This window comes from Citrus clementina, unplaced genomic scaffold (assembly GCF_000493195.1).
Source record: "Citrus clementina cultivar Clemenules unplaced genomic scaffold, Citrus_clementina_v1.0 scaffold_7, whole genome shotgun sequence".
NCBI lineage: Eukaryota > Viridiplantae > Streptophyta > Magnoliopsida > Sapindales > Rutaceae > Citrus > Citrus x clementina.
In genome coordinates this window covers 2,273,186-2,289,157 of record NW_006262075.1, presented here as the reverse complement: position 1 = coordinate 2,289,157, position 15,972 = coordinate 2,273,186, and the positions used below count along the sequence as shown (strand labels likewise).

The following is a 15,972-nucleotide window of genomic DNA, read 5'->3' as shown; positions in this document are numbered from 1 at the left end:
TGCTTGGATGATTGATTTTTATCATCATCAGAATGTGGATTAGACGTATATATTTTCTTTCTACTTTTTTCAAATTAGAAACCCATCTTATCTTGTCAGAAACTTTTCTTGTTTATAAAGACAGTAGGGAGATCAATACTTCTACAAATAATTTTGTGCAAATTAATATGGTAAGATACGATTGGTTAATTAAAAATACGAGAAAAAATTACATCTTTACTAATATTAGTATGTTTTAGTTATTGAATTGATTTTATTAAATATAGTTTACTTAAGATGTTTTTTAAAATTTATTACATTGAGAATCATCAAATAGATGGCAATCGAATATAATTTGCGAGTGAGTTCTCAAATAAGCAATCATTTAATAATCCATCACAATCTAAAAAATTCACTTAACAATTTGATTAGAAGGTGCATGTTAAATCGATCATCTTAGATTTGGATTTTGCATTTTTTTTTAATCTAGTATGGATGTCCATGAATTTATGAATGTTATATAAATAAATGTATTTAGATATGTTTAGTTAAATGTGTGATGAAAATATCAATGTAGTTTAAGTCATTTCTTATTTCTCTCCCAATTAAATGTATCATATCTATATTGAGACCCATTACATTCACATGCATTAAGGGTTAGTTTGGTAATACTCTAACTTAAAATAATTTTTATTAGTTGTACTGTAAAAATAATCAGTTGTGAAGAGAAACAGTTAAACGTTTGATAAAATTTATTTTTAAAAGTGTTGTAAGCTTTAAAAGCAGTGGTATGTGTTTGATAAATTTAATTGTTAGAGTATTATAAAAATATAAATGACTAAATTGAATATAATGTTAAATAAAATATATTTATACATTTATAAACAATGTATACAAAATAATTTTTATTTTATACATATAATAATTGATAATTAAAATAAATATTTTATATTATTAATTTTATTTTTTTATTATCTCAATATAATTGGTAATAATAATAATAATCTCTTTAAAGTTAATGAATTTATTTCCTAATTAATAAGAATTTTTTGGATTTATATATACGTATACATACACACACATATTGAGGCACATCAAAATACTCGAGTACTTTGTTATTTCATTTTTTTTTTCATTATTGTATCTCTAGCGCAGTGGTTTCACACATCTGTTTCCTTAGAATGGCTTTTAATTTCTCAAGAATGGGATGTAAATGTAATGTACGTAAACGTTCAAATCAATAAACAATTGTCAAGAATTAGAATATTGCAAGAAAATGGTGATTACGTAATTTTAAAATTATAAGTACGTGAAGCAAATATACAGAATATTTAATCAAACAAAATAGAGATACGAATAAGCCAGGGGATGGGAATTTACTCATTTGGTTTACTCTCTTATATTTAGAAGCAAGAACTAATAAGTTCTATACCAATCAAGAAGAGGGGAAAAATGAACATATTTAAAAATGTAAAAAAAAAAAAAAACAAACAAAAAATAGATTTTCATCAAGAGCAGTTCACATTTTGTTAAGATTCTAATACGAAACATATGAACCTTGTATCATGCCTAAGTTTATTTGATCTACTAATTTTCATGGTGATATTGTTAGATTTCTAATATAGTTTTATATGAAAGAAATGATTCAAGCATGTCTTATTAGACGTAAAGAATCTAAAATGCTTCTTAGGGGGCATACATTGTTATCTTATTCATCCTATAGAGTAGGAATTCCCATACCCTCTGACCCATACAATTACAAAGATCGAAAAGAACAAGAACCTAAAAAAAAAAGACACAAGTGGAGCATCCGCAGAAAAGGTTAAAAGATGTTGAAAAAGATTACGATATGATCTGCTTACATGCGAGTGATAAAAAAATATTAGACATTACCATGATATCCTTTAAGCACTCCTCAGCCCAAATGAGGCACAAAAACAATGGGCATTAGATGGGGGGCGTCCTTGAGACACTCCTTAGTCAAAAGAGAAAAAGAAACCATGACAGAAAATTTTCCCATTTTTGAAGAATCAGACAGCAGATAAAAGAGGGCTTCATCTTGTGGTGCCATGCCACAGCAGGAATGAGTTAGTGGCAAGTAGTTATCCACATGGTGTGTGATGTGAGTATTGATGGACGGGCATTTACTCAAACACTTGGTGTATGGATAATTAATAATTTGTCACAAATAATTCAACTGTGATTATCTTAAGATAAAATATGGTCAAGAGTACCAATAGTGTTCACCTTAGGGTCGCAGCTGATCATTTAAATTTTAAAGTGCTTTCCAAACAGTGATAAGCAATAGGCTTCTCTTACGCAGTGCAAAATAGTCCATTAAGAGTTAAAATCAATTGGGATTCTTAGGCCCGTGATCTTTTGCTTACAACCTTGAGAGCCCATTTAATTCATCCTCCAGAAGCCAAGTTCGGCGAATCAATGGCATACACAAGTTATCGCAGTTACACAAGAAATTCCCAGATTATATTTCAACTTCTGCATTTTGCTAATGGGAACACATTAACTATTGGACAAGAGCATACCATTTTTATTGTTAATACAAAGTTGGCTTGCTTCTATATTGGTTCACTTCATTTAATGGTCGGATAATGAGAACCCATTAATTGTTTTTCCAAATTTTTCACCTTGTGCCAAATATGATATCTTCTCAAACTGGCATCATCGTGTGGGAAAAACAAATCTCCACAATGGTAACAAAGGTTGAAGCTCTGCGAATTCATTCATTTAAAAACGAGCCATTTCTGTCAACTTTAATGATTCAATGCCGATTAACATTGAGTTGGACTAAATTATTTCACTTTTTAAAACTCTCATGTGAGGTTGCAAATTAAGACTAACACTGCTCCACAATTAGTTTGATGTGGATTTTGATACGTTGATCTTTTTCGTTTGTTATAAGAAATCGAAGATCGAACCAACCGAGTTATCTTCTTGAGCATAAATTCTTAATACTTGAATATAAACTTTTGCATCAAATGCGTTGCAGGTAAGACAATGCCCTGCATTGTAAGACTGGATGTTTGCGGACATGCAAGCATATATATATATGAGACAAAAATGGAAGTCCAACTCTTTCCCATTAATTTAAATGTAAAATTGGCAACAAGCTCGCCTTCATGCCAATAATTGAATATGGTGGGTCCATACTCCACACTACAAAACATGGTTATTTCTCGAAATTATGTCATCCTAATCAACCAAAATTTATCATCTCCATACTACCCTTCACATGCTTGTCCCAAGAAACCAATCAAAACAAGATTATTACATCCCGATTATCATCAAATGACTAATTTAACCCCGCGACGCTCCGACATTAGTTGTTAGTTTCATCACAAATTGCCATGTAATGCAAAAGCCCACTTTACTAATGCTGCCACCTTAGCATAGAAAAACTCAATTAATCCTTAATTAAGGCAATTAATACAATTCCTATAAATGTGCCAGCACAAAAATTATTAATTAATTAACTTTCCATATTTTCCCTCTCTTTTTAAGTACACCAACTCGCAAGTTCCAATTTTTCTTGCTTGTAAGAACTCTGTCATATTTCACTACAAAGCTCCAGCAATGGCGGAACCTGTTGTGAAGAAAGAAGGTGAGTCGTTCGAGCTTTCGTTTCCTCTTTTCGATGACAACACGGGTGACACGTCGTGTCCACTCACAAAAGCGTGCGACGCTGATGACGATGACGACGAGGAATACGACAATGAGTTTGTTTTCGATATTGATGCGAGCGTGCTTGTTGACCATCGCTCTGTTTTGCTACAGAAAATGATCGGTGAAGGGTCATATTCCATCGTTTACAAAGGATTGTGGGTTCTAGCTCTTTTTGTCCTTGTTTTTTTAAAAAAATTATTGACTGATTTTATTTTCTTGATCAGCCGTTCGATTGTCACATTGTGTGCATGCATGTTCCTGAATTTTCATGTTTTGTGCTCTCGGTCGGTTTGTTTTTGTTTCGTGTTTTCATTTAAGGCTAATTTGGCGGTGAATTCTGGTTTTTTTTTTTTTTGTGTAAATCAGTTCGTGTTAAATTGTGATGTTTGTTCAATTTAGGATAGAATATTATGAAATTCTGACCTTTTGCAATGATAAGCCATTTTCTGCTGTAAAATCATAAGTTGGTTTTTTTCAGTTAGGTTCTCTGTTGTTCAACGTAAGTACATTTTCGGATTTATCTTCAGTTGAAGAGTTTTCTTCATTTACTTGAAATTTGGGTAATAATGTCAATCTATTATGCCTCAAATGGAGAAAGATGTTTCAGTTTGATTCACCATGGTGAAGCAGCAGGAAAAATAAAAAATGCTGTTATGCTGCTTATTTTAGCTTGTTATAGATTTAATTGCTTTGAACTTATATTAAACATAAATCAAATTAATGGTTAATTCAAGTTTGTGTTGGTGTTTACGCACGTGGATGTAGATTAATAATGACGGAAGTTTGAAACTTTAATTTAAATCAGGGTACATGCATTGCCGATCATGGATACTGCGATCATGTTATTTAATGTTACATAGTTGGAAGAATTTTGAGGACTTCATTAGCTGGTTGATCCGAGTACACGTGAGCATTTTGAAGGATGTAATGTGTCAGCTATGGGTTCGAGTTTTATTATGGTAGATCACAAGCCAGCCAGGCTTTCTTTGATTTTTCTGCAATGCTAAAAGTCACTTGCAAGTTTCATATTTTTCCTTGCTTTTTCACTTCTGATGAGTGAGCATAGCCATTAATGTTTGTTGAAAAGGTGAGGCTGTTATAAACATGAGCGGCTACAATACGTGGGATGTGAAAAATTGGTATTTGCCTGGACAGGAGAGGAAAGAATTGGATTTAGGTGTAGTTGAACAAAGTTGTAGGTAGTATCATTGGAGGTCAAGTTGAAATTATTTGTAACAGATGTCATTTAGAGATGTTCAACAGGATGAAAAATAACATTGCAACAGATAAAGAGTATGATTGAGGTTCATTAAAAAAATATGGAAGGTTAATAATAGAGCAAGCTGATGCTGCAAAAGTGACATAGCAGACAACAGAGTAACGAGGCTCTACTGGGTGCCAAGTGATTGCTTTGTTTAGCAGAATCTTCATAGCCTAGGATGTTTCTGAGAACATAAACAAACTCTTTGTGTCCGGCATTGCAGAAGTACTGGCGAATGGCAAAAAATAGTAATATTATATTTTTCCCTGCCTGAGACTTTTTACTGAACATGGTAATCTTGAAGCAATATTTTAACTCACATGCAACTATTATTAATACTAATTGAGCATATGTTTATTGTAGATGCTCTGGTAAATGCCTTTTGAGTCACTCTGTTTTAGATCCTGTATAGTTTTCTGTGTCTTAATCTAAAAAATCACATTCTTAATTTTCAATACTGATGCTTATTTGACTGTTGTTTTAGCTATGGATGTGAGCCTGTAGCCGTGAAGGTTATACAACCGTGCAATGCACTAGCTGTGAGTCGCGAACATAAAGAGAAATTTCAGAGGGAGGTCGCACTGCTATCCAAGATGAAACATGAGAACATTTTGAAGGTATTTTAATTCATTCGCTATTAGATGCATGTATTGGCCATATATACTTCTATTTGTTCACATTTTTTCTCTTTCAAATTAAAAAAAAAATGCAGCTAACTGGCCTGAGATAATGGTCAAAGAAACAAACATAATGTTCTATTGAACTTTCTTTTCTAAAACTGATGATCCTTATTATGCAAGAATATTCTATTAAACAAATTGAGGATTGTTATAAGATCATTTAGTCCAGGATCCATTAACTTCTTAACATACTATATCAAAATCTCCTTCCATAGGTGGTGCGCGAAGATGTTTCCATTAATTTATTAAGATCGCTATGATCTTAAGATGCTTTTATTTATCAAATGAATCGCAGTATCTTTGATATGCAAGTTTAAAAAATATGCACTATAAGTGGTAATAAACACCTTTCCTTGTTTACGCTTATGTTATCTGTAGTTGTTGTACAATATATTTTGAAAGCTTGTCGTTTTCATTGTCCTTCAAGAAGTAGGACAAAAGTTACTGCCATTATGGAGTTTATTATTTATGTTGTCTTATGGATTTAATATACAACCCCATTCTGGCCCATATAAGTGTATAGGAGTGAGATTCCGAAGGAAAATATTGTCAATCTTGATCCTTGATATCGATGAGCCGTAGTAACTTCCAAATTCGGCAGATCAAACAGTGTAACCATAAATTACTTTAAAGTAATGTTTATTGGAAAATAAAAATCCATCTCTAAAGAGAATTTGCGTGGATAACTCAATGTGGTTTGAATGCTTGTATCTGATATTTATGACAAAGAGAAAAATATTAATGAGAAGATTCTTTGCCGCAAGCCTTCAATTTACTAAAATTAATTGATGTGCCTCTTAACCTTCAAATTTTGTCGACTCTTTCTACTTATTTTGGTCTCGTTAAAGTAAACTGTTCTTCTGTTATATGTTCATATTTGTGTTTTTATAAACTTCACCAGTTCTAAACATTAACACATGATATGTCTCCTTACAGTATTCATGTTCATCATTCATTTTTTTCCCTTTTGGTTTTGCTGAAATAGTTCGTAGGTGCCTCTGTGCAACCAACTATGATGATCATTACTGAACTTATGAGGGGTGAGACACTTCAGAGGTACCTGTGGAGCACCCGTCCAAAACGTCTTGATTTGAAGCATTCTATAAGTTTTGCATTGGACATATCTCGAGCTATGGAGTACTTGCATGCCAACAGCGTCATTCATCGTGATCTGAAGCCAAGTATGTCAATTTTACTTTTTCTCATATATTTTTGTTTCATTTAGTTGAGCAGCTCTGTCATTTGATTCTGTTTTAACTTTATGTGCATGAACAGCTCGACTTCTTAACCTGACCAATGGTTGAAACCTTGTTCAACTGATAATCTACTTTTGTTACACCTGTCATATTTGTTTCAGGCAATCTACTCCTGACAGAAGATAAAAAGCAAGTTAAGTTGGCTGACTTTGGACTGGCCAGAGAGGAGGTAATGGATGAGATGACTTGTGAGGCTGGTACTTACCGATGGATGGCTCCAGAGGTAGTTTTTCTTGTTTCAGAAATTTGTGCAGCCAAAAATCTTGATGCTTACTTTTAATTCTTTTTCCTATCTGAACTAGTTATTCAGCCGAGACCCAATTCCACGTGGAGTGAAGAAACATTATGACCACAAGGTGGATGTGTACAGCTTCTCTATTGTGCTGTGGGAGTTGCTGACAAATAAAGTTCCATTCAAGGGGAGGGATAATATAACAATAGCATATGCTGCATCTAAAGTATGTCTTAACTTTTCCTTGAGCAAAAGCAATAATACATGCAACACTCAATTAAAAATACTTGCTCATTCTTTTGTATTTGCCTTTTAGATTCTGCCAATATCCACAAAAAACTAAAGTTGGCATATTTTAAAAATTCCCTAGATTCAGTCAGTAAGAACTTGCTAGATTAGAAGTAAGTATTTAAGATCAAAATTTTCTTGCTTCCAAAAATTACTTTTAGTTACAATGAGACCAAATGTTGAAGTGCGGCATGATCTAATACCTATGTTTTAGCAAATATCTGTATTTTATTAACCTTTGACTGAGTTAAGTTATAATTTCAGAATGAACGGCCTAGTTTGGAGAATTTATCGGAGGATATGGTGGCTTTATTGAAGTCTTGCTGGGCAGAGGACCCAAAGGTCCGACCAGAATTTGCTGAAATCACTATCACCCTCACAAACATCCTCCAGAACTTACGTTCAGCTGATACTCCCATCCCTCCCAAGTTGGTTGAGATTGTTGATCCAAAGAGTACCATGAACAATGATTGTATGGCTACTGTCCATGCAATAACTAAGTTCAATGAGAAGGGTAAGAAACGCAGAAGCTATTTACCCTCTTTCCTTAAGCGCTTTGCTGGCTGCTTTTACAAATGACCAAGCAATGCTTTAGATTCTTAAATACTGAATCAGAAAGGCAGGTATACATGATTGTATTTTATCTCTATATCATACATAGCTTCATATCATAAAAACTATCAAAGTCATGTCTTTGTGACACCTTCAGAGACTTGGGATGCAAAGATGAAAATGAAATTAAAAGAAATTACATGTAAGTTTAATGGCTGATAAACTATCAATGCCATGATTTTCTGGAATGTGGCATTCGAATCGTTTTCATTTTTCACTTTGAATCATTTATCTATGTTGTGCAACCAACCCCCACCCAAGCCCTGAAATAATACAAGAATTTATATATGTTTTGCCTTTTTCTTCTTGGTGCCGTGCTCTCTCTAAAATCAAACAACAGAAAACTCACATTCTGTAGAATGACAAGCTAAACAAGATAAGATGAGTCCATCTAGGCATTTGTTTGTTGCATTGCTATGAAATGATTAGCTGTTGAATCATTCATGTGTGGGTTGGGTTGCTGCAAATGAATAGACCCACTTTTAATTCAATTGAGGTGTTGACTCCTTCTATTGATGAGCTTTGCCAATTGGAATTCTTGAATTTTTGCCCAATTAGTCATAGCGCACTGCATCATCATTCTCCAATAATCAAAAAAGTAAATAATAAATACTTCAGGGAGTTGTGGTTAATAGAAACGTTTATGGCCAACATGCGTGTCTTGTCAATTCGGTTGGAAATATCGTGTTCATCATTAGCCGAATGAATCAAAACTAAAGTCAGTGGATGACTGGATGTTAATGACACGACTTGAAGGCCGCTGCTCAAAATGGGTCATCCCAGATCCAAAGAGGTGAGCCGCTTGTCATTCATCCAAGTTTTTATCACCCCTAGTATCAGTATATCATCTAATAGTTGGGAAATGATATGCCCCTCGGCCCTCACTAATAACTATCTCAAACCCACTAAAATTGTTTTTGTTATTAATATAAACTTTATAAATATTTATTTTTAAACTTTTATTTGTTGTTATGGAGTCGAGGTTTCTATCAAAATTTTATTAATTTTGTAAACTTGTTGATTGACTCTACACATACAGTAAAATAAAATATTTTGTTTGTCTAAAATATATAATTTCTGTTTATTATTAAAATTTTGAGGCTGCCACGTGTAATTGTACCTACCGGTAAGATTCATCAGAGTATGACGTGGAAGTAAGTTCTGCATGAGAAGTAAGTTTTGCCCGAGAATGACGCGGAAGACGGGGGAGAGAAGAGAGATTAGATATAGCCGGAGGAGAATAACCGGAGACTAAAGCAAAGACAGGCAGACAGGGGAGTTCCACTTGGGTAATAAATTAAGATTATCCAAACAGTTGGCACTCTGATGAGTCATACAAGTTGATGCAATGTCAAAACCTCACCCAGTAAAACGTGGACAGCTGGACAACTCTTTCTCGCACGTGTCAATCTCGAAACCCTAACTCAACCTTTTTCATCATTGAGTCTCATCACTTCAAGTCCAGCTCTTCCTATTGGACACCGCCACACCAGATCAAGACGTCATACTGTTTTTAAGACGCACCACATTCGCGAGTCGCAAACACCAACTCAGGAGAAAAAAAGGCAAAAAAAAAAACACACACACACAGAGACAGCAGGGTTACTTTTTGGTTTTGGTTTTGGTTCTTAACACCGTTGGTGACGTGCTGCGTGTGCTTCTGTCTTTGTAAAGTTTTACTTGTGTGTTCTCCGCCTTACAGATTCCTCTGGAACTCAGAGATCTGTCAGCCGTTGATTTCGTTGAAGAAGAATAAAATAAAATGAAAGATAGAAGAAAAGATCAAAAGAAATAAAAAGGAAACCTTCTCTCTCTTACCTTATATAAGGGAAGACACTTGGATTTTCCACCTCACTCGGTCTTTTGCCATGAAAGCAGGTCATTTCTCTTTCTCTTCTCTGTTAAATTCACTATCTCTCTTTCTTTTTTTTGTGACTTACTCTTGCTCCTTCTATTTTTTAATCATTTTTTACCAGTTCAAAATGTTTAGACCGATATGTTTTTGAACTAGCTTCGTAATCTTTTTTCCTTGAAAGAATTTAGCTGCAGGATCTTTAGTTTTTCTGTTGTAGGTTCCGTCAAAGAATTGACTTTGTTCATGCATATGTTAAAAGGCTGCTTGTTTGAGTATTGTAGCGTGTTTTTATTTTCTTGAATTGGCCGATTCGATTGAGTATTGAGTTTATTTTGCAGGATGTGGTTCTGAATGCTCTGCTGCAGTTACCTACTTGTTTCTTCAGTTATTGTTGAACCTTGGCTCTCTATTCATTTGGTAAATTGTTAAACTTTTAGGAGATATTAATTAGCTTGATTGATTAGCTTTGAATCTCAATTAAAATAAGGGAGATACATATAGCTGGATGTATATTAGCATTTGTCATAACTTGAAGTTAGCTTTGATTTGGGAGACTGAAGGAGGACATGCACAGAGTGACTACAAGTTTATATTACATTTTGATAGAATATTTGGATGTATGCTTGAATTGATTGGCTTTTTTGAGTTTGATTAAAATGCTAAATAAAAGGTGGAAGCAAGGAATTGAAAATTTGATGATAGTTTATTATTATTGTAGGAACTTGATGTAGGAAAGAGTTAAGGTCATTTAGTAGTTATATGTGAATGGACAAATATTGCTTCAGTACATCAATCATTATGGGCAACAGATACCATGCTTGTTTAGCAACATGAGCAACCAATCTCAAGAGACGCTTTTCTCATGTTTCTGTTTTATTTCCCTCCAACCCTGGGAATTGGCCACTTTGACAGTCCTTTTGCTTTTCTTTCGCTGGATAATAGAAGTGGAAACTAAAAAATAAGTGATTAAGATTGCGATTGCATATCATCTATAATATTAGAATTTTGGTGCCTTGGCTTACACAACTCATCTATAATGGTGGCTTTGAGTTTCATCGCAACATTTTTAAAATCACTCTTTATTTTCTTGTCATCAGTAAACCAAATAATGGAAAATTCATCTTCTTTTATCTGGTGAACTGTGCAAATAATTACATTCTCAAAATCTTCTTCCTTGGTGTTGTATAGCATAATGAGGGTTTGGTGTCACTCCTGTCTATACAGTATGGGTGATTTGTATGCTATTGGAGAAAGATGATTTTGCTTCAATCGTTAAGTAGTTCGGTCGCATGGAATGTGTCTCTTGTGGGATGAGGAGGGAAATCTTGCCCATTCCATAAATTTGTAATTGCATATCAATTAAGTTTGACTATTGTAGGAAGGCGTGTATGCACAGTGGAAAACAGGAAACTAATTTAATGTTTTTGATACTTACTGTAATAAGAAGCACTAGCGAGATGATATGTTGTGGATTGATTTCTTACCATAACCAGTATTGCCACGATTAGAGAACTTGTTAAAGTGCTGAATGAACTCTTAGCAGCATGTAATTGGTCATTAATTTATTGCAAACTGCTCATGCATGCATCATATGTTTCAAGAAACATTCTTACCTTTTTTGGTCTACTAATCAGTGGCTCAGAAGACTGGCTCATAAATATTCAAAATCTTGCTTCAATCCTTCCAATTTTTGGTGGCACAATTCAAATGATAGCCATCAGACTAATATATAGTATGTAAATTCAATAGTATTTTCTGTTAAGACTAAAGAGGGTTACCTGAAAGAAGTGGAGCAGAATGAAGTAAGTACTTTAGGAATGCTGTATCAGTATCACTGTGTAATTCCTAAAAGTTTTGCATGCAACATCATAGTAGTCTGTAATTAAGGGATATGAGGAGCAGCAATATCGTGATCAAACATTGTCGGTGGAAGGCCATTATTGGCTGCTGTCACCCAAGTAGAACACTTATGAAGAAGATAGATTTAACACCATTGGTCCTTTGATTCATGCTTGTTGATCGGCGGCAGACCTCAAGAGGTTTAAAATTGTTTCTATCCTTCTGCTTTTAATGAAATGATTCAAATGACCCATTCCCTGTGGATGATTGTGCTTTCCTGATGATTTTGTGGGGAGGCTTGGCTTCCAAACATCCACTAATTTAAAACAAGCTAATTGCTTTGCTTACTTATATCAGTAATAATGCAAGTAGTTTCAGACAGAAGCATGTCATTTCTATTATTTATGGTAGTTTTCTTTGACGTTTTCAGGTGATTCATAGAGTCTACTTAGGAGACATCAAAAGTCAAATCATTAGGTCTTGAAGCTTTGAGATCAACTGGATGGGGACAGGGGAAGAGAACACTTCTGCTAAGACTGCCAAAACAGCTTCTTCAACTCAGGTTTCTCTCTCTCTCTCTCTCTCTCTCTGTCTTGGTCTCTGTCTAAACCAGCTTATTTATAGTTTTTTTTTTTCCTTCTTTGGGGCAGGAGATACCAACCACACCCTCGTACGCTGATTGGTCCAGCTCTATGCAGGTTTATGTTGAATATACATTTGTTTCTATGAATTATTCACAACATATCTAGATAAATGTGACCCCATATAAGTAATCCTAGGAGCTTACATCTCAACTCCTTTAATAGGCTTTCTATGGTGCTGGGGCTACGCCACCTCCATTTTTTGCTTCCACCGTTGCTTCTCCAACTCCTCATCCCTATCTGTGGGGAAGCCAGGTGAATACCTTCTTTGATAATTAATAATTTTTTTTTTGGGTTTTTTTTTTAGTTGGGGGGGGAGGAATTATCAAGGCGTGTATGTATCCTAGCAATGGTATGTCCCTTTCATATTCTGTGTACAAATCCTAGCAGTGGTATGCCCCTTTCATACACAATATAGAGGGAGATTTATATATATATATATTTTTGTGACGATCTTGCAGCATCCTTTAATGCCACCATATGGCACCCCAGTTCCATACCAAGCTATATATCCTCCAGGGGGAGTATATGCACATCCTAGCATGGCTACGGTAAATCAATTATATTAAATTGTTTCAAGTTTTTCATTGTGTTCACATCCCTTTCTTATTACCAGGTTTCTTTGCAACTAGCACCTCCTTTTTTCCCATTTTATTTTGTAGACTCCAACAGCAGCACCAACAAATACAGAGCCGGAAGGGAAGGGACCTGAAGCAAAGGACCGGGCTTCAGCTAAAAAATCCAAGGGAACTCCAGGAGGTAAGGCTGGAGAGATTGTAAAGGCAACTTCTGGTTCTGGGAATGACGGTGTCTCTCAAAGGTAGGGATATATATATATATATATATATATATATTTATTTAGTATTAATTTTTCCATCATGCCTGATTATCTTTAAAAATACTTCAGTATTTTGGTTCATCTTTTACTGATGATAATTAAAAAAAAAAATTTTGCTGGAAAGCAGTGCTGAAAGTGGTAGTGACGGTTCATCTGATGCGAGTGATGAGAATGGTAACCAGCAGGTAAAAAGAGGGGGCAACTTGGCCTGATAAATAGACTTTCAAAGCATGATTTGTCTTTATTTCAAACAAACACCTAATATTTCTTTTTTTAGGAGTTTGCTGGGGGTAAGAAAGGAAGCTTTGACCAGATGCTTGCAGATGGTATTTATCATTTCCATTTTGCAGTCAATTATTCGCAGTTATTATTATCTAATCACAAAAGTTTCTCCACAGCCAACACGGAGAATAACACAGCGGAAGCTGTTCCAGGATCAGTGCCCGGGAAGCCTGTAGTCTCAATGCCTGCAACTAATCTCAATATTGGCATGGATTTGTGGAATACATCCCCTGCTGCTGCTGGAGCTGCAAAAATGAGAACAAATCCATCTGGGGCCTCACCAGCAGTTGCTCCAGCTGGCATAATGCCCGATCAATGGATTCAAGTATGAGCATTGCGAGTTATTTGCTATTGTTTATGGGCATGTGCTCCTTCACTGTTTGTTTTAATTTTTGCAATTTTAACACGCAACTTTCTCACAATTTAAGGAAAACTTGTCAATGACACCAGAAAAGTCTCCATAGCTTTTGTCTCTAACAACTTGTTATTCTTTATTTTTAATGGTACCCGGACTAATTTATAATGTAATAATGGGACCTATTACCTTTGCCAGGCCTCATCAATCTGGGTTTTTTAATGCCTGTGGCTTGATCCTCATGAGTCAAACCCTTCTTGCATCTGAGAATACGTTTCATGCACTTGTATTTGCAGCTGTATGTTTTCAAGCAATGGCTGTAAGTTTTTTTGTCGGCTGAACTTATGCTCTGTATTTCCCACAGGATGAACGTGAATTGAAAAGACAGAAAAGGAAGCAATCTAATAGGGAGTCAGCCAGAAGGTCAAGGTTACGCAAGCAGGTACAGCTGTATAGTGATGCTCTTTCCTCTTTTGTCTGTCCCATCTCTGCACATATCACTCCCAAAGTCATATCATAATTTGTTTGAATCAGGCGGAATGTGAGGAGCTACAGGCCAGAGTGGAGACTTTGAGCAATGAGAATCGCAACCTTAGAGATGAGTTACAGAGGCTTTCTGAGGAATGCGAGAAGCTTACATCTGAAAATAATTCCATTAAGGTTTGAGAAGCTTCTTTCGTTTGTTGTTCATTCAGTGGTGATGCCCTGCAGTGACTACTTGCTTGTTATTTCCTGCTAGCTATCGATGCCTGTTTGTGGAAAAAGAGGAAAAAGAATGATTTCTAATGTTTAACTGGTGTCTTAGAGCATTATGATAACTTATGTCTGAATATTCCCAATATTACTGCTTTCAAACTTAACTCGTTAATTGTTTTTCCTCTTCCAACACCCCCCCCCCTCCTCGAAATGTATCTTAAATCATTAAACTAATAGGAAATATAATTTGCTTCCCGTATTACAGGAAGACTTATCTCGGTTGTGTGGACCAGAGGCAGTTGCTAATCTTGAGCAGAGCAACCCCACTCAGTCGTGCGGGGAAGAAGAAAATAGCTAATTGGAATACACACCTAGGACTACGATTATAACTTCCAGCTTGGACCACAAATTCTGGATGGCCGAGAATCTGTGGCCTTGGCTTTAATGAGCATAGATTATTTATCCTTCTTACTAATCTATACCTTTAACACAACAATGTTAACTGTAATGTTTATAATTCTGTCTTTCGATTTGGATAGATGTATTGATTATTAATTCAAGTTGCTGATTAAATATGTTTGAATGCCTTCGTCGTCTTTGTTCATTTAGTTCGTCACTTGCGTTGGTTGGTCATATTAGAAGAGAAGGCTAGGGTTTTATGAGGGACACTATTAGAAAAGGAACTTTTCATCTGATGTAAAAATCTGAAACTTTGAGAATCCACGCAAAAGCATACATAAAGCTGGTTTTCAACTAGATGGATTTCGTAATTGAAAATTCTCTAGACCTTCAAGGCTTCGTTGGGGCTTTTTCTTCAGATTCCCTCAACTCTATCACTAGAAGGCACTAAAATCCGAAGATAAATTCAGGGTATAAACCACCACCCGGTAGAGATTGCAAATGCAAATTAGTAAAGACTTTTGAAATTGTAGGGGCATGATACTGCGGAGATTGTATTTTTGTCCCAAAAAAAATATATAAGGACGGGAGTGAGATATTTTTTTCATCCCACTTGCATATAAGGGACGGGAGTGAGATTGGTAAATTTTGTCTCATCCCATATCATTGTCGACTAAGAATGAAAGTTTTTCCAATTAGGATGGGATCCCGCAGGATCTCATATCTTTTAAGACGGGATCGGGGCATATTTTTATCTCAAAAAAATATAAGGATGGAAGTGGGATGTTTTTTCATCCCACTTGCATATACGGGACGGGACTGTGATTGGTAAATCTCATCCCATCCCGTCCCATTGCCAACCCTATGAAAGACATCTACAATCATCTGACCAGACAAACTTGAATGTCTTCTCTCCAGACTGAAGTTCTGCCTTGAACGAGCTGATATGTCCTAGCCTACAAAATTTCAGCAAAGCAGACGACCTCTTTAAACATATACTTCACCAGAAACAATAGTGCAAGCATCGAATGCAAAATCAGCAAGAGGATTGTCGTGCGGTATCTAAGGGATGAACCAA

The 15,972-nt window shown here is 35.3% G+C and overlaps 2 protein-coding genes across 5 annotated transcripts; both read left to right on the top strand.

Annotated features, from left to right (window-relative positions):
* The first annotated feature begins 3,545 nt into the window (after positions 1-3,545).
* Positions 3,546-8,249, top strand: LOC18037180 (serine/threonine-protein kinase STY13). The gene is made up of 6 exons (XM_006425664.2): positions 3,546-3,815; positions 5,406-5,538; positions 6,587-6,782; positions 6,959-7,080; positions 7,160-7,315; positions 7,642-8,249. Exons 1-6 carry the CDS (start codon positions 3,571-3,573, stop codon positions 7,954-7,956), a joined length of 1,167 nt encoding a protein of 388 aa, XP_006425727.1. The 5' UTR covers positions 3,546-3,570; the 3' UTR covers positions 7,957-8,249.
* A 1,160-nt stretch (positions 8,250-9,409) lies between these two features.
* LOC18037168 (G-box-binding factor 1) lies at positions 9,410-15,099 on the top strand. Of its 4 annotated transcripts, XM_006425663.2 has the most exons (13): positions 9,410-9,867; positions 10,183-10,261; positions 12,114-12,245; positions 12,334-12,381; positions 12,490-12,579; positions 12,786-12,875; positions 12,987-13,144; positions 13,290-13,347; positions 13,440-13,488; positions 13,561-13,769; positions 14,164-14,241; positions 14,334-14,459; positions 14,761-15,099. In XM_006425663.2, the coding sequence occupies exons 3-13, from the start codon at positions 12,186-12,188 to the stop codon at positions 14,851-14,853; spliced, it is 1,059 nt and encodes a 352-aa protein (XP_006425726.1). In that variant the 5' UTR covers positions 9,410-9,867; positions 10,183-10,261; positions 12,114-12,185; the 3' UTR covers positions 14,854-15,099. The 4 variants fall into 4 exon arrangements, with proteins under 4 accessions (XP_006425726.1, XP_006425724.1, XP_006425722.1 ...); XM_006425661.2 differs by lacking the exon at positions 10,183-10,261; XM_006425659.2 differs by lacking the exons at positions 9,410-9,867; positions 10,183-10,261 and adding an exon at positions 10,272-11,883.
* Positions 15,100-15,972: the final 873 nt, after the last annotated feature.

Coding starts and splice junctions, on each gene's coding strand:
- LOC18037168 (XM_006425661.2), top strand. CDS start 12,186: ATGGGGACAGGGGAAGAGAACACTTCTGCTAAGACTGCCAAAACAGCT. Junction 13,145..13,289: donor AATGACGGTGTCTCTCAAAG/GTAGGGATATAT, acceptor GCTGGAAAGCAG/TGCTGAAAGTGGTAGTGACG. Junction 14,242..14,333: donor GGTCAAGGTTACGCAAGCAG/GTACAGCTGTAT, acceptor TGTTTGAATCAG/GCGGAATGTGAGGAGCTACA.
- LOC18037180 (XM_006425664.2), top strand. CDS start 3,571: ATGGCGGAACCTGTTGTGAAGAAAGAAGGTGAGTCGTTCGAGCTTTCG. Junction 3,816..5,405: donor TCCATCGTTTACAAAGGATT/GTGGGTTCTAGC, acceptor CTGTTGTTTTAG/CTATGGATGTGAGCCTGTAG. Junction 6,783..6,958: donor TCATCGTGATCTGAAGCCAA/GTATGTCAATTT, acceptor TATTTGTTTCAG/GCAATCTACTCCTGACAGAA.